At 36.7% G+C, this 27,964-nt stretch overlaps 2 protein-coding genes across 2 annotated transcripts; one reads left to right on the top strand and one right to left on the bottom strand.

Annotated features, from left to right (window-relative positions):
* Window positions 1-133: 133 nt before the first annotated feature.
* Window positions 134-15,835, top strand: LOC121947558 (antigen WC1.1). The gene is given in 21 exon segments (XM_042492661.1): window positions 134-210; window positions 1,814-2,131; window positions 2,418-2,486; window positions 2,489-2,524; window positions 3,334-3,546; window positions 3,635-3,744; window positions 3,746-3,815; window positions 4,067-4,221; window positions 5,146-5,290; window positions 5,482-5,787; window positions 6,214-6,528; window positions 6,637-6,930; window positions 7,291-7,599; window positions 8,848-9,168; window positions 10,865-11,140; window positions 12,209-12,390; window positions 12,573-12,681; window positions 12,894-13,043; window positions 13,979-14,074; window positions 14,800-14,970; window positions 15,108-15,835. Coding segments are annotated over 21 exon segments (3,891 nt in total). The 5' UTR covers window positions 134-152; the 3' UTR covers window positions 15,296-15,835.
* Window positions 15,836-25,056: 9,221 nt separating this feature from the next.
* Window positions 25,057-27,105, bottom strand: si:dkey-8e10.3 (serine/threonine-protein kinase SBK1). Its single transcript, XM_042492688.1, has 3 exons — window positions 26,943-27,105; window positions 25,891-26,093; window positions 25,057-25,728 (listed from the first exon to the last, which is right to left on the bottom strand). The coding sequence occupies exons 1-3, from the start codon at window positions 27,103-27,105 to the stop codon at window positions 25,057-25,059; spliced, it is 1,038 nt and encodes a 345-aa protein (XP_042348622.1).
* Window positions 27,106-27,964: the final 859 nt, after the last annotated feature.

Raw genomic sequence — 27,964 nt, 5'->3', positions numbered from 1 at the left:
ATCTATCTATCTATCTATATACATATATAATATATATACACACTGTATATATGAAACAACTGATATCCACTTTTGGTGGGTGCATCCTGGGCAATATAAAGCTGAGCTGATCATTCATCTGCTTCACTCTCTAGTCATGAGCTGTGGCGAAGATGTGGTTCCTCCTCCTTCTCCTCTACATAGCTCACGTTGAGCTGGTGATTGCACAAGGCAAGTTACAAATATTCTCTTTACATTAAATGCTCTACATTTGTGATTAAAATTTAACAGTGTGTGACAACATGTCTGATTTGATATATTTTGAGGTATTTTTAAGTTGGGTTTTTTATATTTTATTTATTTTTTTTTAGGATAAAGCATTTAGCCAAGGAGAGTTTTGGGGGGAAAGTATAATCATGCAGGATGTGTTCGGTTGAATCTTGAAATTTCTGGACGGCAAAAGCTTGATCAAAAGATTACGCAGAATATATTATGCCTGTTTTACTGGTCTGGTAGTTCAGTCATAAAGTACAAAAGGCTGATCACACTCATAAAGAGTTTGATTTGAAACAATCCATCCACTCTTTGAAGTGGAGTCTTTCTTTATTTAAGATTTAAAAACTGAATTTAGATTGACTATTCTTCTCTTTAACTGAATAATAATAAGAAAAAAAAAATCATTGATCATTTGATTGTACTTCTTTTAGAGAGCAATGCCATGTATAATAAGTCTTCAACTATGAAAAAAGTGAACTTTTTAAATTTTTCACAAATTTTGATTTTTTTAATGAAAATTTTTAATGAAAAACAATGTATAGAAAATTGGGTTAAATGTAAATACAGTAATCTTTAATCATTTTGGATTAAATAATTTAAATCAGGTTGCAGCTGAAAGATTCTTCCCATATATTTCAGTGAATCTTTCAAAGATGTAGCACTTGGGGATTATTTGTAATCAAAGTCAAAGTAGAGCCTAAATCAGGAAAATATGTCCCAGTGGTCCAATACCGGAGTTGACTGCTCCGCAAAACGTCATTACTTTGCAAAATGAGTTTTGATATGATAAAGAAAGAAAACAAAATAAGAAATAACATGGCAAAAAAAACAAACAAACAAAAAAAAAAAACTGCAACTACATAAAAGACAAATAAATCCTAAACTTGTTTTTTTTCTTTTGTGAATTGTTTTCTATAATGTGAAAAGGTGGACAAGCAAAAATACAATTACACATAAAGTGTAATAAAGTGAATAAAGTTTCCAACAATTGATGCTAAATTCAGGATATTGCTATTTTTTTTTTTTACTTATTAGTATCAAATTATATTTTTCTAATTCAAATTCTATTTTTTCCCTTTTTGGATATTAAAGATAAAATGTAATTGCAATTATTTATTTTATATGCATGAAAATAAAGCTAAAGCTTTTGAAATGGCGGTAGTTTAAATAGAAACACGTGAAAAACACAATCAAATGGAAAAAAATATATTACACGGTAGTCAGATTTCAAGTTAAAAAAAAATCTTAAGCACGGCAGAGCTCACAAGCTTAAGCAACATTTCTATAAAGTCTGACTCAATTAAAAGTAAAATAAATAAATATACAGTATATAGTATAAAGACATTAACCTATGGTCATAGTACTCATGTCATCAACTTCTGTGAAATGGCAAAATTGATTTCATTGTAATTAAATTTGCCATTATTTCTTTTTAGCCCTGGATTCATGTGTCATTTGGGTCTGTTGTGGTATTTTGGCACATTTTTTTGTGATGTTATCTGTCCCTGTTTGAAACTTTGTATTTTTACATACTTTTACCCTCCTGCCATGTAACTAGATGGGAATAGGCTGATTCTGAAGAGCGAACAGAAGAACAACCCATGTGAAGGCTACATTGAAATCACCCACAAAGGTGAAGTGGGCTATGTTGGAGATCAGACCTGGGATGACAAAATTGAAGAAGTGGTGTGCAAAAGTACCCACTGCGGGGATCGTGTGGGAAGCGCAATACAAATTATGCAAAACTCCATTAAGAATATCTGGCTGAATAACCTGAACTGCAGTAAAACCTCGGAAAATCTTTGGAGCTGTAAACATCCTGGTTGGAACAAGAGCGACCATTATCAGGGGTATCTGAGAACCATTACATGTGAAAGTAAGGCCAAATTTCAGTATTTACACCTATCTATATATATATATATATATATATATATATATATATATATATATATATATATGAAATGCACTGTTGAAAGTACACCTTGTACAAAATGGTCAGATTCTGTGCCGCAAAAGGGCTGCTAAAAGTAATCCCAAATATAGAAAACTGCACAATGATAATGATGATGATGATGATGATGATGATGATGATGATGATGATAATATTGTCTGATTATTTATTTATTTTTTGTTGTATTTGACTTTTTTTTTTGCTTTTCTAGATGAAATCAAAATAGGCCTGGATGGACCTAAATGTGCGGGAGCTGCCAACTACTCAATAACAGCTAAAGGAAAACAAAATCAGGTTACTTTTGTGCTGACAATTGGGGTAAGAGTTACATACAGTACATTTCAAAATTCAGTACTGAAAGATTCAGTATTTCTAAATGTTAGCAGTGTGCGAGTTCATGTATGCTGCTAGATTATTGGGTGTGAATGCTGCGGGCACTCTATATTCATTTTCCTATAGTAATAATAATAATAATAATAATAATAATAATGATAATAATAATAATAAAAGCAAACAAATTAATTTATTTACTTTTACTCTTAAGCTTTCCTCATACACTTTACTCGACAATTTGATTTTTTAAATGTCAAAAAAAGCCAATATAGGTGGCTGCTTATGTGGCCTAAAGAAAGACCTGCCCCTGAAGTACAGTGGGATAGCTGCAAGATAAACACCACTCAGCCCTGTATTTAAAGTACTGCTCAAGTAAAAGTATATCAGTTTATACAGACACTGTAAACATACAGTACTTAAAATTTCAAGCAAAATTTTTAAAACTTGCTGTATTATTGAATCCCTATACTGTTCATGTGTAAGTTGCATTTTACTATTTCAGATGGCTGAGGGGAAGAGGCAGCACTTCATCTTATTTATATAAAATTTTATCCTGAGGGACATCTTTTTTTTTCACAGACTGTCTAATGTATTTCTCTCAGATCTAAAAGTTAATTACGTAAAAGTTACCAAATGTTTTAAAGCAGCATTACTGTGCTTTTGATTTTGTATTGCATTTAATAATGCATTTTAATTGTTTTGTATTTGCTAACATTTTTATCATGTATTATGACATGTTTAGTACTATGATGATGATTATTAAACAATGCATATTTGATTCCTTTCATATTAAGATGATACTGAAGCCAATCAATTGTGTAAAAATCTTGGGTGTGGTGAGTCCATATCCAACAAACCCAAACTGGATTCTACAGTACTGACTCGTTTCAAAGACTCAGACAAGATGAAGGTCAAGTGTAATGGCATTAAACAAGTAAATCATCTGTGGCAGTGTGTCACCGGGTTATCAGAACAATGCCGAAGTCCTGCTTCTGTCACATGCAAAGGTAAAACACATCTTCACATGCATATGGTCACAAAGTTTACTCAAGTGTTTGAACACATCAGTGACTTAAGAAAATGGTTCATAAACAGAGTATAAGAGACTGCAACTCCAAGGAGACAATTCCAACGTGTGTTCTGGGCAGCTGCAAGAAGAGGAGGGTCTCGAATGGAAAAATGTTACAAAAAACAAAAACCAGTCTTGATATGTGCCAGAATATGCACTGTGGTAAAGGAGTCAGTTTATCTGACAATGGCATACTGAACTGCTCAGGTAAGTCAGCTAATTAATATTCAACCATATTTTCCATACTAAGCAACTTTAAAGTAACCATTTTGTTGTATTGTCAGATCAAAAGAACTCTTTTAATCATGATCTTGTTTTGTCTTACGGATCATTTTTTCAGTGGTCAAAGTTATTGATCAAAAGAGTCTTTCTTTTTCACTCACCCACTAAGTTGAGCCACTTGAAAAATCAAAATCATGAAAATGAGAACAACTTCCATCATTTTTTATTTCCCACAGACAATGTCACAGTGGTTCTGATGGACAACAATGAATCCAGCGAGTGCTATGGTAAAGTGTATGTCAAAGTGAATAATAAAAGTCATCCCGTGTGTGCCTCCTCTTGGGAACTAAAGGACGCTCAAGTGGTTTGTAGCGCTCTTAAGTGCGGGAAAGTAAGTTTTCAGTATCATATTTCAGTTGAACAAATGAAAGAAGTCGATATAACTTTGACAATTACAGGAAAATGCCAAAATGTATCAGTGGCACAAGTAAACAAAGAGTCATAAAATCAACAAACTGACCCCATCAAGTTAGTTACACGAAAATGTCCTAAGTTTGCTAATATTGCCAAACATTAGCCACATTAACCCTTTGAAACCAGAGTAACTTGGCTGGCTTGATTTCTTTAAAAAACATGGGGAGAAAAGAAGAAGACAAAAGAAGCAACAAAATGGAAATTACAAGAAAGTGACCTGATTTGATTTTTTAAGTAATTTCAAGTCTGTAATTATATTAATTATACATACAGTTTTCCCTAGCTTTTTTTCTTTTCTTTGACATTTTTTCCCTCCCTAATTTTTCAAGAAGATTATTTATAGTATCTTAGCTTAGAAAAGAAAAAAGAAAACAAGGGAGAAGATTATCATGCCTCCATACCAGCAACAGTTAGGATGGAGGCATTGTGTTTTCTGGTTGTCTGTTAGTCCATACCCACATAAATCCCTCCATCCATGTGTCATCTGGGAAACCATGTTTTAGTTGACCCTTGACCTTTGGATATAACATGTTTCCAGTCTTCCTGCTAAGCTAAGCTAGCTGTCTCCTGGCTGTAGCTTCAAATTGATCAGAGATAAAAGTGGTTCTCCATTTTCTTATCTAGCCTTTTAACAATAAAGCAAATAAGCTTATTGCCCAAAATTTCAGCAAATTTCCTTTAAGTCCCTTATCCACGAGTGCTTATGACTTTTATTATTATTATTATTATTTTTTTTTTCATTATCTTTGTGATGTACTGTTCTTTTTGAGTAAGTCAACATCCTTTGTTTGACACAAATGAATGACACGATATCCAAATGGTAACAAATGCTTTCTTCTAGGTGGTTAGTAAAGAGACAAGGACAGAGCGGGTTAAAGGGATAATGGACGACGTGGAATGCTCAGGCAAAGAATCCTCACTGTGGCACTGTAGAGCCAGGCATGAGCTTCAACAGTGTTCTTCAGTCGCCTACGTAGTCTGTTCAGGTGAGATATGGCAGGAATCAAATGGTGCTCTTTATTCCAGTTATTTTATTTTTTTAACTTTGACATTATGGTGGAAGCAACAGCACGACAGTCGTGTGATACCATTTTGTGATGTGAAATGTTGTATATTTCTGCCCAAATGTTTGCAATAATATCATACATTTGACAATTCTTTTGCTGTCATGGAACAGATAGTGTGAATGTGACCTTGAGAGATGGACTTGGAAAATGTGCTGGGAGAGTGGAGATCCAGTATGAAGGCAAATGGCAAAGAGTTGGTGAAGCTGAATGGACAGATACCAATTCAGACATTGTTTGCAAACAAGTGGGTTGTGGAAAAAATAGAAAACTCACCACTCCTGAGAAATTCAGCCAGGGTTCAGGTGAATTTCTGTCAAAAAAAATAAACTGCCAGGATGACAGCAATGACATAGCTGAATGTTTCAAAGATGCCACTACCCGGCAGCCACAGGGAGCAAAGGGAATAACCTGTGAGGGTGAGTGTTTATTTAATTTTTCTCTTTGACAGTGTCTTGTATACATACTGTCACTTAGAGTTGTGTGTAAGAAGGCACTCAAGTGAATCCAGATCTGTCCTCCTACTGTTTGAGGTTTGAGAGGAAAGGTAAAAAAAAAAAAAAGAAGGACAAAAGATCATTAACATAGCTATTGCACGCCACAGCAGGAAGAATCTATATATATAAAATCTGCCACGTGCCTATGTGTTTTGTTTTTCAGAACAGATCTTTTCGGAATCACTGTTTTAAGGATTCTTAAGCAGAAGTAACCTGCTTGGTAACCAGCTTGTGTGGAGCTTGTCTTAGCATGCATTGTAGAGGAAGATGGGGTACCCTGGGACAAGTTGCCAGTCAATTACAATATCATCCTAACTGTGTATCTGTCTTTTTTTTTGTTCCTGTTAGGCCATAGGGACATATTTCTAGTGGGAGATAAACCCTGCTCTGGCATGGTGAGGATAGCAGAAGGTGAAAAAAACTACTGGCTCTCTGGGTCTAATGAGACATGGACCAGTGACGCGGCAAACACAGTGTGTCAGCAGATGCAATGTGGAACCATGAAGGACCATGGCACACGTAAAATTAAGGCTGATAAAAAGAAAGGCCCCCAGATCCAATCTTACAAATGCTCATCCAATTACTCATCTCTGTTTGAGTGTGAAGAAAAACCCCCACTGCAATACAAGAGTGGTGACCCCATTGCCTTTGTGAAATGCACCGGTATAGTGGCTTTTTATTGAAATATTGAACTCTAGTTGAAAACATGTTCTTTTCTGTTTCAATATTTATTTTACATACACTGTATATATTTTTCGGTTCCCAATACAGGAGAAGTCAAAGCGAATCTGTCCAATGGCTGTTGGGGGACTGTAGGTTTTTGCGTGGGCGCAAAATTTGGAGGAGTGTGTAAAGACACCTGGACACCTGCAAAGTCTGACATGCTGTGTAGAGAACTGGGCTGTGGGGACAAAGCATTAAAATCTATCTCTAAACCCCCTGAAAGCAAAGTGATGTTCAAAAGTGTGCACGGTACAAACAAGATGGCCAACCTGACCCAGTGCAACTTCATCATTAATAATGACACTGATATCGAGTGTAAACCAGCCTATGCTGTTTGTTCAGGTAATGGATTGTTTTAAATTAATATATTCCAAAGAATATGTAAATTGTGATCTGAATTGAAGGGTAATGTTTTCTGTTTCCAAATTTCAGTTGATTTTGCTTGTATTACCTTTACCAAAGAGGTGATATCTTTAGTGTTATCTTGCAGTTTATCTGTTTGCAGGGTAGCTATCTGAGAATCTCCAAGACTCCAGTAAAATCTGTCTTAAAATTCATTTGTTCTACATACTAAGATAACAATATTCCCCATCCACATGTATTTTGATCCAGATTATACAAGTCTTGTTAGTTATATTAAAGCAACCAATGGCATAAATAGCATGACATTCAAACTCTGTGCTTTTCATTGATGTGTTGCAGGTAGTGTCGTGTTCAAAATGGACCTTTCAAGAGACAAATGTTCTGGAAATGTTAGGGTATTGTATGAAGACAAGTTGCTGCCAGTTTGCAGAAAAGCCCTTGAAAACAGCAAAATACAAAGCATCATCTGTCAGGAGCTGGGCTGTGGTACAGCTGACAAACTTATTAACTACTTTGGACCAAAGTCACAAGAAAGTCATGTCATCTCAGAAATCAACTGTCCAAGTGCCAATGGCTCATTAAAGGCATGTGAGATCACTCCTGCTACTCCTCCAGACGACTGTAATCCTGTTGGCCTCCAATGCTCCGGTAAGTGTAATGTCTTGAATTGACTTTCCAAACTTTCCAAATGTCATCATTACCCTTATACTGTATCTTTGTCAAACAACAGCCTGTATCTTGTCTTATTTTCTCTATTTAATCTTTTCATGCTGGAAAAGTCAGGATGTATGGTCAGAATAGAGGACAGGCAAAATACAGATGAAGTTTTTCTTCCAGCATTCCAGCTGGGAATATTTGTAAAATGCTTATTCACTTTCTTGGTCAGAGTTAGAAGCTTTCGCCAGAAAACTGTCAGCTCAACTTAGTATAAAAACAACATAAACAGCAAGAATTGCTCCATCCAACAATTAAAAAAGTATTCCTTCCACCACCTCTAAAACTCACGAATTAATTGACAGTTTTCTTCTTGGTTTTGTAGTCTTCAAGTCAAAGCCTTTGCGCTAAGCTAAGCTAACTGGTTTCTGAACATAGCTTCCAATAAACATAAAGATGTGTGTGGTATGCGTTGTTGCAAAGATGAAGTTGTAGGCCAACCCGGAAGCTATCGTTGCCCTGGTTCCCTTGTCAAAAAGTCTTTTTTTTTCAAACAAAAATTTAAGATATTTACATTATGTTCAGCAAAACATCTTCCCAATGAACGCTACTTTGATGATTTTTGAAAAGTAAATACAATCACCAGAAGTAAAAAGCTAATGTTAACGTCAGCTAACTGTAAACAAACTACAACCATGTTCACGTGTTGATCATCTATATTTCTGTCTCATTTAACGATTTAAAAAAAGCCTTCCAAATATATGAATGGGGTGTTTGATGGCGTAGATTATGTTGAAGACCAAATGATGAAAACCTCATATGCATTTGTTAACAACAGAACTTATTTAGGGCATCTAACCAAAAACCCATTCAGAGAACTCACTGACTGTGAGACAAGGAAACCAGGAGTGCTAAAATGTTAAGTCAATTCTATGTTTTACAAATCATTCCTCCTGCACCACTCTTGATTTTGTTCCCAACTATCACTAAGAAAGCAAAAAAACATGTTTTCCCAAATGCTGAACCATTCCTCTAACATCAATGCAAATGTTAATCAAGGTCGTTTTGTTTGCCCAACATTTAAAACATTAACACAGAGTCATTGTGAAATTGAACTGAATTGAGGATGACAGCGTAAGTTCACTTTTTGCCCACATCATCTAATCTGCATGTTTGAGTTCCTGCTAGTTACAATTGTTGTATATGCTGACTCTTTCAACTCTTTTCCGATGTTTATTTTAGGCTGGCAGAAGATTGAGCTAACAGGAGCCGGCAAGGCCTGTAGCGGAGCTGTGTCTGTTCACTCACAGCAGGAGCAAAAAAGACCTGTCTCCCGCAAAGGCTGGGGCGAAAATGAAGGGAAAATACTTTGTCGGGATCTAAACTGCGGCAAATACGTAATAGCCCGAAACAAGACACTCTCGATTCCATCCTTACCCTCCTCTCCATGGACCTCACACTTCAACTGTAACGGTACATTTGAGAATCAGCAAAACATCTGGACATGTGAGAAGCCACCCCCAAATGAGAGAGAGGTGGATCAGCTCATCATTGAATGTGACGGTAAAATCTTTATCCCAGAGACTACAGTCAAGTGATCATAAAATTTGCATCAGGATCCTTCTTATTGAAGACACGGTGACAAAATCTACTGCCACACCTCTAAAGCTCATTAATTCCCTGATAATAATTTCTGGGCTGTTATGACATAGACCTTTTGGGGGTCACCCCTATGTTCCCCAACTCTATATTTCCTTAAGATATAATACATAACCCCCACCTTTATTTTCCTAGTAATTTAAAAGATTTACAAGTATCTATTTATGCCTCCATATATAAAGTTACATTGTCATCACTGCCATCTCCACTATGGAGGTATCAATGTTAAAAATCAAGCAAATGTTATAGGTTTCAAGGGGTTTCAAGTAAGTAGGCTATAAGTTGTAGATGGCATTAATCATTGACAGAATTTTGAGTTTCAAAAAATCTGAAGGCTGTCCATCAACATATTAGAAACACAATGTACAGTAACTTTCAAGAAGCTTGACAGTTGGTGGCATGTGCATATAAATTAGCTATTGTCTTGCCATATCTTCTATCTCGTGTGCATGACCTCATTGTTTACCTGATACATGCTACCGCATTGGTAGGCTGTATCACTACATACCAATGCAAAATGTCACAAGGAATCCAAAATTTCATTGCACGGTTAGTATCCCTGTTACTCTCTCCTCTCCCTGCCCTTATAAACAGGTGTAGTGCTGTTTGAGTGAATTTGGATGATGAAGACACGACCCACCCAACTTTGAATTACTTTGTGTCTGATTGGCTTACCCTGACAGTTTTACCCTAACCAATTTCACAGTCTTTGCCGAAACCTAACCAACCCAACCATCCAAGGCAATGAGTACTAGCCAATCCAAGGGAGGGGAGGGAAGGTCGTAACTTTGCTCTCCTAGGAAATGTAAATTCATTCACCTTTTTGAAATACATGGGAGACAGTAAAACATTTTAAGTGTGTAGGTTCAATGCAGTGGTTAACACACAAGAAAACATTCCAGCTTAAACGTTGCTGTTGGCAGCATGGTGAGTTCAATTATTTTTTTGTCAGTTATAATTTACCAGATAAAAAGGTAGCAAAACATCGTTTTATAATGTATGTTAACGTATGTAGGAACAGTGATCACATATCCTTTAAACAATTTTACCATGTGTGAAAATGCACACTCCATTGGTGCCTTGCAGTGCTTAAGCAAATGACATGACACAACTGCTTCAAAAAGCAAAATCTATAAGCTTGGTCTGGATATTAATAATTTATAATGGAAACTTATTGAATGAAAATGGCATGCTATGTCTTATTATCAAAAATAAAAAAAATAGAATGACAGATGATAAATTATGACAAATTTGCCTAGACAAAGAAAAAGTCATAACTGTTGGTATGTGGGTGAATTCAACATTTTCACCAAAGGAAACACACACTAAATATTTGACCAAGGGGGGAAAAAAAAGCATTGCTCACAACAACAACAACAACAACAACAACAACAACAACAACAACAACAACAAAAAAAAAAACGAAAAACAAACTTTAAAGTTACCTTTAATGAGTCATATAAAGAGGACATTGAGCTGCAAAAAACAGGAACCTGGGAACAGAATTATGCTCCCAAATATATATAACTCAATATTCCAGCACAAAGCTCTCCAGAAAACCACAACTTTGTCTTTGTTATTTTGTTGCTTTTTTTTCTAGGTGAGCCCAACATCACCCTTTCAAATTACTGTCAAGGTGAAGTAAGAATAAATGGCACTAAGGTGTGTGCGAGTCACTGGAAAGACATCAATACAAAGTTGGTTTGCCAGCAAAAGAAGTGTGGCAACGCTATTGATGGTGTCCCCAGTGTTACAAAAGCTGACCGATCTGTGGACTACTACAATGTCAAGTGTGAGGAAAACCATTATGAACTTGGCCAGTGCAAGAGATATGAGGAAAAGTGCAAGGGAAATTTGGTGTCTGTTTCCTGTGTTAGTAAGTATATACATGTATTTGATATTTGTGTTGCTGAAAATGCACAGAATTCATCTAATCCTCCTGTAACCCTTTGTGAGGAACTCATTATCATCATATTTTGAATGAAAATAAATGGAAATATGTCCAAAAAAGGAGGCATATTAAAGGGATTGTTCAGTTTTTTTGGGGTTTTTTTTTTTTAGTTGTATGGGGTTTTCAGCTATTGTCAGTATATTACATACAGTAGATGTGAGTCAGCATGCCCCTAATGTAGAGAAGCCGGTTAGAGTCTGACACTGAAACTAAGAAATGTACTGCTGTAGATGGCAGCAACATCAAAATGTATTTTAGCCACCTAAAAAATATCCCACTTAAAAAATCAATATCATTTCAAGCGTATGGTATATTGAGAGTATTTTCACTGCTTTACCTTTCCTTCAGGCAGCACAACAGATAAGCTCTTAACCACTACAGATCTCCATCTATGTGCTCATTAAGCCACCAGACTTCATCGGGAAAAACAGTCATTTCAGCTCCCTATACACGGGCTCTGCTGCTCTACTTCTGCTTTGATCAGTGAGCTATTTTGTATTACTGTGTGACTTTGGACCAAAAAAAACGAACTGTCAGAAGGAAGTGGTAGACCAGCAACTCCTGTGTTCAGCAATGTTAAATCTTTTTTTTTTTGTTTTTCTGAGAGAATGATTTAACAGCTTCATTTTTACATTCATCGCTATCTGAAATTAAGCTAGAGCAGTGGAAATGTTCAGTATTTAGCATACACTTCGCACGTAACTTTTTTTAGGTGGCTAAAATACGTTTTGTTGCCCTTCCACAACAATACATTGCAAAGCTTCTGTGTCAGACTTCAGCCTACCTCTCCGCACTTGGTGTGTGACATCTGAATAATGTGGTAAAATCACTAACAATCTATGGTTTATGTAAGCTGATGTCAAACTTTACGGTGTTTTGTTGTATTTTGGAGTACTGTAAGAATGGGCCATCATTTTTACACGCATACATTATGGTGAAGCTGAATAAGTTTAATATATATATATATATACACTGTTTTTGTTGTGTTTACAGATGGTGTCAATTTCAATACCACAAGCTATTGTGGAGGTCAGATTGAAGTCAACTATCAAGGTGTTTGGGAAAAAGTGTGTTTTTCACAGTCATTTACCCAGAGATTTAAGGAACACCTGTGTAACAAGCTCAACTGTGGTACTTACAATAGTAGCATAAAGGATGCTAAAGATGGACCTAAGGTAAGTCTTTGGATGAAATTTTTTGTTTGTTTGTGTTTTTTCTGGCTCTTTTTCTGTGGTATTAAATGCTGTCTTAATAAGTCCTTCAGTCCTCATGTTTAGCTGTTGCACTTTCTATTCTTTTGTTTGGCTGCATGAAAAAGGGTGTCACTATAAAGACAAGTTTACATTTAAATTTCTAGGACAAGTGGAACATAACACTGGAGTGTGCAGAAAAAACTCAGGACATCAATTACTGTGTCAAGTACAAGTCTTGTGAAAAAACCCGTGCCGCTGAGATCTACTGTGAAAGTAACCAAAACTATGATTCTGTTCCCAATAGGTCAGGCTGGTTCCCAAAATGTTCATTCAGTTGTTTTGCTTGGGAATCAGCTTTTTGTATTCTGTCAAATTTGAACATATTTACAATGAAACCATTTTCTAATTTGATTAACGTGGCACAGAATATGATCCCAGAGCGTGAGTTAATGCAGATAAGGCAATGTGGCTGTGTTTGATTCCAGAGTATGTGAGGCCCGCCCCAATTATCAATAACAGCTTCATAGTGCCTATCATCCTGGGAGTTGGCTTTTTTCTGGTTCTGGTGATAGTGATTGTTCTACTTATTCGAATCTGCATCGTCAAGAAAACCAGGAGAGCCAAGAACGCCTCATGTGAGTATTCTATTACATTACGCCCATCCTCTGCTTGTTGCTACCGCTTCGTTTAAACATTAAATACTGGTTGATACTTTGATTTAATTTTAATAAGTTGCATTGAAACAGTCTGGTATTCCACCAGACTGAAAACAAAACACAATCAATTTAAGGGACTGTTTATTATTTATAAGAGCAGATTAGGGTGGTACAAAATGGTGGAGGCAGTATTTTTTTAAGCGCTAGGGAAGGACTTCTGTTTTCAATTTGGCTTAGGGGAGGGACATTTGACTTAATTTATTTTAAATATCCTGAAAACCCCCCAAACCTTGAAGTCATGTTGTCTTTAAAAACAACATGACTTCAATGACAACATCAGACCACTTATCATAGACAGAAACTCTGAAATATCATAAGTTATGGTAGAGGATGTGTCATCATGTATTTACTCCAGTCATTCGGGGAGGCTCAAGGAAAAAATATTTGTAGCTTTGGGAGGGTCATGGTATTAAAAAAAAATTCATTAATCCATTAAAAAAAACCCAACCCTGCTACTTTGATAAAATAAAGTACAGTTCCTTACCATCCAGATCATCATAGTGTAATGAAAAGGTGTACAGGAGCCTTTTGCCACAAGAGGTCAGTCTTTCTGCTGAGTAAAAATATTATATAATATATAATAATAATATATTATATATATAATATAAATATATATTTGATGCTTTTGTCCAGCATTTATATCACAGCTTTGAAGCTTCTGAAATTTCAGTAACAGTACATCAGTGCCACCGACCAATAATTACATAAAAAAAATGCATGTACAAAACTGGAACACAATCTTAAGAGTGTAATGTATGCATGTGCTTTGTACTATTTTTCCTGCTCGTGTGCTGTTCTCTATCCCTTTAGCTGTCATGTTCCAGCAGATGTCTAATGCTCTGCTTTTTATGTAGTGAGAATGTTCTCAAGAAAAGAAGTAGAGTTTGAGAGTGGCGACTACGAGGATGTAACGAGCAAAGCAAATGAAATGGAAGACTTGAACCGAAGCAGTGAGTCTCAAAATATATTCATTTTTCATATATTCACATAGTCATACATTTTCATTTTATTTGCGTTTATTTATTTATGCATTTATTTCTATACTTTTTGAATTTCTTTTTTTTTTGTGATGTCCTGTGGAAGAGTGAATCCTATCTGCAGGCTGCACCTCAATTTTATATCACTAGTATTACTTACATATAACAGTATTTTATTTTACATTTCATTATCCCATTTTAATTACTATAATAGGATGATACTACATTGCAACTATATTGCTCCGGTTGTATTTATATTGATATATTTAGGTTATATCATATTATTATCATCTATATAAGAGAAAAGAGAAAAAAAAAGAAAAACAAAAACAGTTATTGAGCGCTAAATGGATAAAAACATATTACAAATATATATATATATATATATATATATATATATATATATATATAAAATTGCTATACACACATTTCACTCATAGACACTGTATGTTTACGAGGTTACCATTGATAGTTGCACAGGATAACAGTAATTCACACATGGTGCAAAGTATTTTTATTGTAGTAACTAATTATATAGATATTGCACAATAAATGGTAAAATATTGCACATGTGGAATTTGCACAGGAACATTAAAAAAAAATTAACATTACATAAATATTATTCATATTACATATAGCACACTATGTAGCTGCCAGAGTTGCACTACTGGATTTCTTTTGCACATTTGTTCATGCAGAATTCATATCAGAGTCTGAAGTCATCATGGAGAACGGCGCGCAGAGCTCTTCCTCTCTTTCTTACGACGATATTGATGGCATGCTTGAGACTCACCCGCTGACCTCTAAGGCTGCCACAGCTGGTGCTTCAGGAGACAACGTCCGTGAGGCTGCCCTCGATCAAAGCGAAGGAAAGTCTTGAACCAGCAGAATCAAATCTTTTTCACTCTCCCATGCAACTACTTTGACAAATTATCATTGACAGTAATCTGACAAGGCAAACTTTTAATATGCAACTGTTTTTGTTTTTGTTTTGTTTTTTTAACAGATGGGGTGACCTACGAGGTGGATGACCCACTGGAGAATTATGATGACATTGAAGCTGGCCCTGAAATCACTCAGACTGAAGCTGAAATCCACCAAAGTCCACAAACAGCACCTGAAAGCGACACAGCACCACCTCCAGATTTAGTGGAGGGGGATGATGACTACCTGGTCCCAGGCCAAGATGGGTGAGCCAAAACTGGGTTCAACTGATATTAATTCCAGTCTGGCAAAGCAGTACTCCCCACAACCTAGCTCAAAATTACTCTGACATCCTCAAAAATCAATCAATCAATCAATGATTGAATTACAATGCAAAAAAATAACACAATAGTTCTGCATAATCTGAAGTAATGACCATTTCATATCAGACAAGATTGCACAAAAAAAGGACATGCTTCAGAGTCTGAGAAGTTCCCTCTATGTATGGTATACACAACTTGAAGGCGCACTGCTGATTTGTGATCCTTTCAGTGCCATTAAATTTGTTATATCACTGATTATACAAAAGTGTTTATTATCAAAAGTGTTGGCCTCAAAAGTGTTCACAGGAAGTAAATGGTCCTGTCTCTGCAAATGTACAAAATTAGAGTGATAGAAACCAAGGGGGATAAAATAACTTTTTTTTTTTGCTTTCTCTTTCTCTTTCTCTTTTTTGTTCTAAAATTCTACTGCCTGCTGTTGATTTCATGGCTTGAATGAAATATGTGCAGAATGTTTTATAATCATATGTTTTATATATGTATATACAGTAGCTGAGCCTCTGTGACTTATGCAATATTTTTTTATGAAATTTGATTTTGCAGTAGTTTGTCAGTTATCAGCTGCAATCATCTACGAAAAAGGCCTGTGAGAGCATAAATAAGCTCCATAAAGCACAGAGACAGCAGAAATGAAATAAATGTTAAACAAATCAACACAGCTGATATAGCAATCTTAAGTCTTACTTACACATGGTTACATTGTATATTTTTTAAGTTTATAGCCTTTGTGAGAATGTATAACTTTGCAGAACTGAATTGAATTGTTGCAGAATGTTCAGTGAGAAGAACGATACTCTCACATCTGTATGGAAAATATGAAGCTACAGCAAGCAGCTGGTTAGCATAGTTAGCATAAAGACTGGAAATGAGAAAGTAAATTGTGCAGGTTTTCAGAGGATGACTAATGCATTAACAACAGGAAGTTAAGGCTAATAAAATTGCTTAAAAGCAAATACTTAGCTAACACTAGCTTAATAGGTAAATTACTTTTTAACAAGCTTGTTTTAACAAATAAATACAAATTTTAGAAAGTAATGACGAGTTTTGTAAAATTAATATATTGTCAATTTGTTGTTAAAAGGGCATTATGTTTGATGGTTACATTATGACTTTATTAAGCCCAGAGTTAAAGTCTCCGGGGTTGACTCGAGACCCAGAGTTGAGTAAAAAGACTTGAAACTTACAAGTGACTTGCAAAACAATGACTTGGTCCCACCTTTGGTGCTGGGATAAGCTAACTATCTCCCAGTACTGCTGCAACTTTATATTTACCACACAGATATAAGATTGTTATCATCTTCTTATATAACATGCAAAAATGTCATAATTTCAATGTTGTTGTTTTTTTAATTGTTAGTGTTTTCAACAAAAGCGTATGTGTTGTTCATTTAACTTAATTCAACCATACAAAAACAAAACAAAAAAAAATCTTTATATGATCTCTTTCATGGTGTGTTATATAATTTGCTTTTCTTTTTTAAGTTCTTGTAAAGATGATGTATATTGTATTTCATTAACTTCAGAATTAAATTCAGTCAGTGCATCATAGCATAAGCTATGTTGCAATTACTGTATAATGTGGCATTGTGTCCCTTGTGTTAACAGCACTTATATACATACATATTAGATTCTTTGTGTTAATACTTAAAAGACTTATCCTGTACTTGTGTCTGATGATGCCTAAGAGACTAAGAGTTTTGGAAATGGCTTAGATGTTGAGTATCAAACTGTATGTTATATATGTCATATATAGTTTGATACACAGCACAATAAGCCGTTTTCTTCACAAGACATCATTTGTGGAGGGACTCAAAATTGCTTGCAATTCCCTGCTGGTCTTATTTTTAACAATGCAATTTATAGCTTTCTGATTATTTTTATTTTCTATATTTTAGTTTGTTGAATTATTATTATTGCACTGTTGTGAACTTTCTCGGCATTTACCACACAAAGCCAAAAACACTCTGGCTCTGCTCTGAACATTTCGAATACAGTTTCATCTCCATGCACTTGAACATTCTCTATAATTACTTGTGCATACTTAATACACTTAACATTTCCCCCCAGTGGTCGAGACATGGGGAGAAAGCAGCTGCTCTCTACAAATGTTAACATGAGTAAAGCCATCCGTAAGGGACTGACAGACACACTGGTGCTGCTTTTAAGAGAGCCACAGACCTGCTAGAGCCTCACATGTTTAGTCAGGAGTTAGCCAAGGGCCACTGAGATCACAGAGCCAACGATACTACCAAAGGGACTAATTTGTAAGCAGCAGCCCTTGTATGATATGTAAACATCATGCCCAGGCTTGCTGTCAGAGGCCTTGCTGAGGGATCATGATGTCGGATTTAAGTCTGATGTGTGGCTGAAGCTTAAATAGATACAGTGATTTGTAAGTCAAAGAGGTAATGTTTTCATTAAGTCTCAGGTGCCACTTCTTCATGGAAGTGGCCCATGAGGCCTAGCATGACCAGAGGGTGTATGCATTGTGTTGTTTTGTTGAATTTGTAAGATTCTAATAAGAAATCCTATTTGTTGAAAGCAGAAATGATCTTTTGATGACAAAGCAGCAGCTGGTCAGCATTCTGGCTGATGCAGTGATCTGAGAAATCCTTGTCTCCTCTGACCCTCATTCATCTAGGCACTGAAGGATCATACTGCTGTCATTTTCCCCAATAATCTTAGTATTTTTAATATATACATAGATTTTTTCAAAGAATACCATTGTTTATATGAATGAAAATGTCAGCTGGTACATTACCTTGTCAAAGAAATTTGTGAAATGATGGGTGCTTATCCGCTGTCAGTGTATAACATAGATGGCAGTCAGCATGCCACAAGTTTGGAGAAGCAGACTGGAGTCCAACACTTCGGATGGGTTCAGCCACAAAAATATTTTAACCACCCAAAACATATCCTACCTAAAAAAAATCCATATTAGTTTAAGTGTACACTCTATTAAAAGTATTTTCACCGCTTCATCTTTCCCTCAGACATTTTGATTCAGCAGGGAAGCTTTTAATGGCTACAGTTCTCCAGCTATGCTCTCATCAAAGCCACCACTCCTTTCAGAAAAAAACACGATTTTAGTGTGTTGAACACTGGAGCTGCTTGCCTACTAATGCTTCTGTTCTGATCAGTCTGTTAGTTTGTGTTTTAGTATGACTTTGCTGAATCCCAACATAACATTTTAAAGCCAAAATAACACAAGCTAACTGATTGATGCAGTGGTAGACCCATTGTTTACAGCAACTTATTTTTTGCATTGGTAACCACTGTCTGACATAAAGCTAGAGCAATCAAAAACACTAGTAATACAGTGCAGACTTGAACTAATAAGAATTGATTTTTTTGGGGGGTAGGTAAAATACATTTTGTAGCGGACTCCTCTGCAGCAGTACATTGCTTAGCTTCCATGTCAGACTCCTGTTTTTCCAAACAAGGAGCATGCCATCGGAAATATACTGTTTCTAATTTATTGTCTATGGATTGGTACCAAACACAACCCCACTTCCAAAAATGAGAAATATCCCTTTAACATAGCATAATGTGTTGGTGGTACGTAATGATCTGCACTTACACACTGTCCAGAACCCGCTTTTAGGATGGACAAAAGAGGGAGACACACAGGTAAAACTGACCAATGAAACTGATTAACTAAAAGTAATCCAAACAAAATAGACAAATTGCACAAATTTGTCTGATTTCTCTACAGAGTCGGTTGTGTGGGGAGTGGATGAATGAAAATGTGCTTTGCTGCAAAAAATGAAGACTGCAAAAGATTGGTGAGGAGGTCTGCCAACCAAAGACTGACTGCTGCTGCTTTTATGTGCACAGCTGTGTCCAATGATGCTTGATTGGGCTCATCAAATCTGCTGCTCTGGAGCGAGACAACAATCAGCAGTAGCATATAGAACCAACTTCAATTAGATTGCTGTACTTGGATGGTAATAAACAATAAGTAGAAAGACTTGTGAAAGGCAACAGAGAAAATGAGGCAACTCCCTATTTTATGATGCATTTTATGGTGTGCACAGTAATATTTAAGCAATTAGAAATTATAGTGTATGCCATCATGGATTATCAGTGACAAAAAGTCAATCAGGATATGAGATGTTTCTTTCTAGGGGACATTCGAGGCATTTTACTTAATATGAATGTCAGTTTTAATCTTTATTCTATCATCTTTAAAGTATGGGATTTCAGAAGCATTGTTACAAATTTTAAACACATTTTTAATATTCTGAAAAAACAAACAAACAAATAAAGGGACTCTTGAACAGTTGAATCATGTTATACATATTCATCTTGGACACTCTGATCTGTCTCCTCTGCTGGCTACGGCTTTTGTTGTCATCATTTGTACAAACAGTGTTGATTGAAGTTTCTTCAGCCACCTCATGGTGGCTTTTTATGGAGGTGACAGACAGACGAGCCCTCAGCAGGGAGAAAGGTCCCAGTTGTGGTGATATTCCATAACAAACAATATGATATTATTTATAGTGCTCCTGTGTATATGGTGTCATCATGAAAACCTGGATATGTTGTCTACAGCCTTGTGTGTGCCTGTACGTGTGTGTGTGTGTGTGTGTATGTAAGTAAAGGGGTGAAGAGAGACAGAAGAACAGTGCGAAGAGGACGCTACGGGTTCTGTGATGTAATCCAAACTGGTAACATGTGACTTCATAATATATATGGCCTTTTGTGTTAACACATGCTCCACACATAACAGTAATAAATTACACAATAATCATTCAGGTTTTAAATGGAAATATAAATTATTGTTGTCACTGTGTGTGGAAATCTCCCAACCCAGTTGAGAAATGTTAGAAAACAAAAGCAGCAGAGCAGTTTTAATGCATAGGTGAGCTAGTTGTTCATCGAGCATGCCACAGGCCAGAAAGAAAGGGGGTAAAAATGTCACAAAGTCATAATGAAGTCTAGTGCCCTAATTCATTTAGTACTTTACTTTTTTGAATTATTGTTATATTGTAAGGGCACTTTAAGCTTTATTATGAAGGGAAAAAAAATCAATGTTTGAACAAAAAGTGCATTTAGTGAAAGTGTGATTGTGTGTAATGTCTGTTTCTCAGTCAGTGAGGGAATGACAGAGGAGATGTGGAGATAAAGATCCCCTTTGCACAGTTGAAAACCTGATAATGTTTAAATCACATATGCAGACACACCAATAACCTCATTACTTGTAACACCGTACCTCGAATATAATCAAAACGAGGATGCTCATAACTGGAATAGTGTGTGTGTGAATGAACAAAGATCACATATTGTTAGAAATACAAACTGGAGCAAATTTGGCAAAAGCAACAAACTAAGATGCCTTTAATTACAAGGTACACATTTGAGGACATTGGGATTTTATTACTGTCTCTTGCACTCCCCGATCAGGCTCAGGGTATGAGGGTAGTAACAACAAAAATGAAACTGGGGCAAAAGGAAAAAGGCAACGGGAAATGAGTGTATAGACATAAGGTCTGATGTATTTACAGAAAAAAAAGGCAATAAATTCCTCAAATATGTGACAAAAACTACTTTCTTTCAAAACAAAGAAAGCAGCACTAAGTTTACAATTAATGTTGGAAAGTTTTGTAAATAAGCTCAACCAAATGTTTAACACCTGCCCCCCTAAAGAGAGTGAAGATGACTGATTTTGGAGCACTACAACACTAGTTGCTTCAGTCTTTAGTCAAACAACAGCACACACACACCCCAGCTGGCCCACTGGCTCCAACTGTTTGCTTATTTAGTCCTTACTGCAGGCTCCCAATCAACAGATTAAGCACAGGTGTTCTCAATCACTCTGCATTGTGAGAAAAAGGAGACAATGGCACCTGGAGTAGCCTGTGTGCACGCGCACACACACACGCACACACACACACACGCACACACACACACACACACACACACACACACTCTTCACCCACAGGGACTATATTGCTGTATTATTGCAGCATTTCACACAGGCCTAGCAGGCATGACAGACTGCTCCTTCAGACAAAAGAACATTCATAACTTGGAATATAAAGCAATGAAAATTCATAGATTTAAAAAAAACTAACAAATTCCAAGGCTTGTAATTATGCTGCAACATTTCAAATTTTGCAGAGCTATGTTCAGGCATTGAAATTAATAATGTTATACTTTGTTAGGCATTTGTGGTTGTTTAAAAGAACCCATCATCCCCACATGAGGACATCATTTTTTCTTCCCCTTACTGTTTAAACACAGTGATTCATTATTTATGCCATATTATCAAGTCCTACTTATCCTAAATAGCTGGGATAAATTAAAAGTGCATACCAGCCAAACACTCAGGAGGCTAATGTAGTTGTAGGTAGGTAGAGTTTTTTTTAAATATATATGTGTTAATGACTATGGAGTCAGTGGAGGCTGAGGTATGAACAGATAATGAGTTAGAATATAGTAAAACACAGCTGTAATAAATACTTAAAAGTTAATTGTGGCTTCAAGTGAATTGCTAATTTTTTCTATTGAGTTGGTTGGAGTACTGGTAATGTTACTAAATGCTAATGGCTCTCTCATTATAATCAGCCATTGTGTTTGCAGTTATAATTGGTACTAAATAATAAATAAAGGGTCATTACAGATAGTTTTAATAAAAAAAATTGCAGCTGTAAATCTAAATGATTAATAAATGAACACTTCATTGGATGAAGCTTACTGATGAATAAAAGGGTTAAAAAGACAATTTAAGAGTCCTGCTGGAGGAAGATAAGCACCAGAACCAGAGGTTTTTAAAAGCCGACAACAAAAGTTTGGTCTTGTTAAAGCTTCAAATTAACAGATAAAGCATTAGCAAATTATTAAATCATAATTAAGTTAATCCACAATCTTTCCAGGTATGCTCGAGTGCCTGCAAAACCACCCCTGGCTGGGAACCATTGGCCCTGGGCATCAAAAGGGCCAGAAAATGGCCCTTTCAAGGACTTATCTATCTGTCACAATGCGTCTTACGTCTTGTATAAGAGATAAAGGGGGAAGTCCATGACCACAGTGTCTGTCATAACAGCATGTAGCAATCTTTATTTGGCATGCAAAGGAAATCATGTGATAAGATTCTCGTGTAGATGTAGCTTCGTGGAAATGAGACTTTGCTTATCTGTTGGGTCTGCTACTTAGAGTACAATCTCTGAAAAATACGCAGAAACATGTACTGCAACACCTTCAGAATATATATTTTAACGTTTTTTTTGTAAAGCAATATTTTTTAAAGTCCACAAGATTAATACACGGGTTGTAAAGCTGTGTTACACAGAATCGGCATGCAAAACATTGTTTCAGTGTTTTTAATCACTGGGTCTGTTACTTTATGTGTGAATACCAGCACAGGGGGCTTCGTGTTCAGTTTTACTTGGCTGTATTAGTATTTGTATAACAGGCCTGGATGTGCAGTCAGGCACAGGGGTTGGCTGAAAGATGACTCTGGTTAGTGTAATGCCCTAAATATGCTGTAAAGCATGAGGGGGGCCAAGCAGGTTTAGGCACCGGGCCAAGTTTGGGTCTGAAAGCACCTGTGACATCCTGTACACTCCAACAAAAGCTGGACATCCATCAGTGGAGAGCCAGCTGTAGCAGATTGTCAAGAGATTATAAAATGTAAAGGGGCTGAAGAAGATCAGTGAAGTAGGTGAGACGGGGGGATAAAAACTGAGTAAGATAGACACAGAGATGTAACACAGGCCATGGCTCCAACTTCAAAGACGGCGATATGATATCTGCACAAGAGTGGATGAAAAGAGCAACACTAAGTGGTTGGATGCATGATTTTTATTTTTTTCTTTCTTTTCCATCTGCATGCTCTCACAGCCTGGCAGCATTATGAGCAGTGATACAACGGTCATGCGAACTGTGTGGGGAATATGTTTACAGAAATTAGCCTGCTGTGTACACTAGGAAGCTTTTAAATATATTTATTATTATTTTTGTCTTTGTTTTTATTATATCAGACTTATATTACCTACCTATTTCTATTTTTTGCTCAAACATTTAATTATAAAATCTAAATACAAATAATACCAATAAAATAATAATAAAATAACAACAAAAAAGTTCAGCTCATATATAACTTTACATTTACAAACTTAGCAAGCGTGGATTAATATGTAATTTATTTACATGCATCTTGAAGTGATACCAAATGTCAGACAAAAAGATGTGTTGCAGTTGAGGGTAAAATTTATGAAAAAGTTTTCAATTGAGTTTACCTGTAAGTAATCGGCAGAATGTGCTAATTCTACAGACAGCTGACAAGAATACATCATATAAATCAAAGGTAATACTGTATTAAAATGACTGAAATGTGCAATTCACTGTTAAAACTCTTAACAATAATAATTAGTTTGTGCAACTACAGTGGGGACACCCACAGAGAACTGCACTGCCTTCTGTGAGAAAACTTTACACAACACCACCACCTTGGGTAGAAAGTCAGAATTTGCAACTGCGGTATGTTGCACTTAAAATGATTGAGAGGACCGTTATACTGAGGAGCAACTCTGAAAAAGCAATGCAGATTTAGCAGTCATTACAAAACAAAACAAAACAAAACAAAACAAAACAAAACAAAACAAAACATGGTTCATAAATACAGATGCATTTAAACACCCAATGTGTAGGATTTAGGGAGATTTATTGGCTGAAGTGGAATATAGTAGAATAACCTAACTCTAGCCCTACCACTAACACTAAGTGGTTTATTAATTACCTGAAATTAAATAAAAATTGTGTTCTGTCATTTATTACTACATAGGAAGTGGGTCCTTGTCCATGTTGCACTGCCATGTTTCTACAGTGGCCCATAACAGACAAACCAAAACTACCTCAAGATGCAGCCATTCAGGTTTTCGCTTCTTCACGACGGCCACCATAATTTGCAGCCCATCCGCTTTGGAAAAACCCAGAATTTTTAACGTATATAGCTGCGTTATTCAGTGTTCACTGGTTTAAGTGACCTGGCACATGCGGGGAGGGCAAGACCGCCGCAAATAATTCTGCTTCTGTCTGAGACATCCTTGACATCTGGATCATAAGTTGTCAGAGAAAAAAGTGAACACATATCAGCAGGTGCTAGGTTAACAAATTGCCAAACAGGATAAATTGGCTCATGATAAAAACTTCCTGAACATCTGGATAAAAAACAAGATGAGCCCCCTTTTAAGTTAAAATAGGTGAGCATATGTATAGAAGAGCTGGGCAAGTGGGCTGGCTGAGACATGCCAAACAGGGTGGGAAAAACACTGATTTGTAAAGCAGAACTCCTTTATTCAGTTTTTTTTACAGGTTTGAATCACCTACTCCATTTGTTTTGGTGAGCAAGAGACCTCTGTGGGTAATTTGGCTCCTGCTAAAAAAAACCTCCTGAACTTATGAACACTGAAGAAATTCTTACTGGGAAAGGTTTCAACTGGTGGTGGTCTGCAGTGCCCTTCTAACACAGGAACTCCAGCAACCAAACTTTATGTTGCAGTATGAATCTTCCTCTCAAATGGTCTTTTAAATTGTCTCTAGGACACAAATGTGTCACCATGATGTAAACACGATATGTTTTATCACTGCAAATCACATGTCTGATGCCAGGCACCTATGGTTGTATATTTGACGTGATGTCTTGGCACATTGAAGCTATGGATTATACACAAATGCAGTCTTTTACTAAGTATTAGACTGTACCTCCACTTTGTCATGCTCTGGATTATTCCTGGAGTCACTGACTTTTTCCTTCTCTGCTGTCTGCTGCTGCCCAATGCCATGTCCCTTCTTAAGCCAGTCCTTCTCCACAAACACTCTCACCTCCCCCACTGTGCACCTCTTTTCTACATCCAGAGCCAGGAGCTTACTAAACATCTCCATGGCATCTGGAGTGAACCTTTGCCACAAAGGAGGAATGTCCTCCTCAGTGTAGGGTCTGTCCTCCATTCTGCACCAGTCTGCAAACTCCTGGTAGAAGTCGTCTGAGTCCATGCAGCGTTCCCAGGGAAAGTAGCCCGTAAGGATGCAGAAGATAACCACCCCGAATGCCCAGGTGTCCAGGCTTGGCTCCACACTAAGTGGTGGAGCGGTCACTTCTTTCTGGCCCTCCATTAGAGCCACAGTGCAAAGCTCTGGGGCCATGTAGGGCAGGGTTCCTGTGATAAAGCGTATCAGAGTGCCTCTCTTCTGGGCTAGGCCAAAGTCTGCCAGCTTGACCTGGCAGCAGTGATTGTCCAGCAGGAGGATGTTTTCAGGCTTCACATCACGATGGACCAGGCCATGGCTGTGGATGAACTCCAAAGCACTGGCGATCTGGAGGACACAACGTTTTACCGAAGATTCTGGGATACCCACCTGGAACAATCAGACAGTTGAAATCGGGGGCAGGTCAGGTCAGCTTGCTGACATTAGCATTCATGTCAAAGCACCACGCTGAACCTAAATACATCCTCACAGAGCCATTAGCATGACATTAGTCTTAGTGTCTTAGTTGTGTTTCGCCAGTGTTTGACTCACCTTTGGCTGGATGACAGCAAACAGGTCCCTGCCAATCACAAGCTCCTGGGCAAAGCAGTAGTGCTCATTAGACTGGAAGGCAATGCCAAAGAGGCCCACGATACAGGGGTGGCAGGACAGGTGTAAGGAGATGCAGTACTCTCGCAGAAAGCCCTGCAGCTTAGTCGAAGCTTTTGGCATCACTTTCAAGGCCATGGGAGTCCCTGCAGATTATTTATATTTAACTTTGGCTATTATTATCACTGTTCATGCACATCTTCTTTGTCTTACCAACAAAATTTAGCATACATATACTTATGAACACTGTGCTAATATTTGGTAATTTCTGTATACTGTAATATTTATAAAATACACAGCTGCAAGGCTTTTCTACAACTATACACTTCACCCAGGTCAGCCCCCTTATTCCAATGGTTTTCCAAGCCTCCAGGCCTCGAGCCAGCCAGCCTCATGCCAGCTCGTGCTCTGAGTTCTGCTCTGTCCTTTGTCATTGCTCTACTTTGGCTTGGATTCTTTTTCTCTTAGGTTTGCCTAGAGTATGATGCTCCCCTCAGAGAAGTGTAGCCACCAGTCTCATGTTTTTCTTTCAAGTAGTACTTTTCTATTCACCGTTATTGCTCTGTAAAGTCCTTTCTTGTCTCTCCTTTGCTCCCTATCCAGTTTAACTTTGTGCGCTATAAATAACAATAAATTTCTAAGTGCCTGGAAGGTTTTGAAAAGTTATTTATTTTGTAAATTGGAATGCTAATTTATTTTGGGTGGGATTTCAGCACACCTACACATAATTGTGACTGGGCTGACAATTACAAAAAGTAAAACATATGAAACAAGGAAATTTGATTATTATTATTATTTGATTATTTTTTTTAACCCCAGGCAGTGGGTCAAAAGAATATTAAACTCTTTATTTTTTTCCTAGGAATAAAAGGGCACCAGATCAGCTAGTGTAAAAGGTTTTATGAATCTGATTATATTTCTCTTACTGGTGATAAAGAAATTGCTAACAGGTTATTCCTGACTGAAAGAGATCAGAAATCAAACTGTAGTCATACCCCTGAAACGATGCGTGACCAGCAGCACTTTGCCGTATTTCCCTCGGCCAATCTCCTTGATGATGTTGAAATGTTCCTGGATTTCCAGCTGACTGAGGCTCTGTGCCGTGATCTCCATCAGTTCGTCGATCAGGCTGCCGTCAGCGAGGCCCAGCTCAATCATCTGTACTAACACGGAGAGGACAAAACAAATCAAGCCTTAGGGGGGTGAACACACATAGTTAGTGAAATGTATTAAAAATCAACTTTTAAAGATCAAATATTTTTAACATCTGATAGGAGGGAGTAATTAAAAATGCATTCCATTATCCCTTTATTTGAAAAACATCATTATATAGAATTTGGGATACAGGGGACAATTCATCCTCAATGTTTAGAAAGTGTGCATTTGCCCCTACCAATAAACCCATGGAAGCAGCAGAGGAATTTTATTTTGATGAAATTGAAGACATGATAAATCAATACAAAAAAAGATATACATTTTCATAACAATGTTTTTTGGTTTGAGCCTAACCCGACCCTTGTAATAGCATTCTAGTGTTCATCCCAATATCTACACTAATAGACAAAAATGCAATAGTTTGACATTAATGATGTTTCCAGTACATGTGATCAAATTTCATATCTCTATCATTTCATGCACTGTAAGTTTCAGTTATGTTGTGTAAAGATTTGGTGGAAAGCAAATACACGGCAACATTTTCCCATAAACCACCATCTACCCATTACTGTACATATTGAATACCATCATAGAAAAAAAAAAATGCTTGTTTCATCACTTCAAATAAACTAAAATTAATGGATTTTTGCTTTGTTTTCTTTGGAACTAACCCAGTGTGATTTGTGTTTTAGTATTTATTGTATGCTGTACATCTTGTATTCCTTGTGTTTATGATACTGCAGACTACACAACAGATTGCACCTCAGGGATAATGATAAAGATATCCTGATCCTAGGTCCTGAACTAAAGCATAAAATAGTAAGCTAACTTTCATTATTGCATATAATAGTGCAAATTCTAT

The sequence above is a fragment of the Plectropomus leopardus genome, chromosome 8 (genome assembly GCF_008729295.1).
Source record: "Plectropomus leopardus isolate mb chromosome 8, YSFRI_Pleo_2.0, whole genome shotgun sequence".
In the NCBI taxonomy this organism is placed as follows: domain Eukaryota; kingdom Metazoa; phylum Chordata; class Actinopteri; order Perciformes; family Serranidae; genus Plectropomus; species Plectropomus leopardus.
Note: the sequence above shows the minus strand (reverse complement) of the source record. Positions and strands in the feature narration are given on the sequence as shown.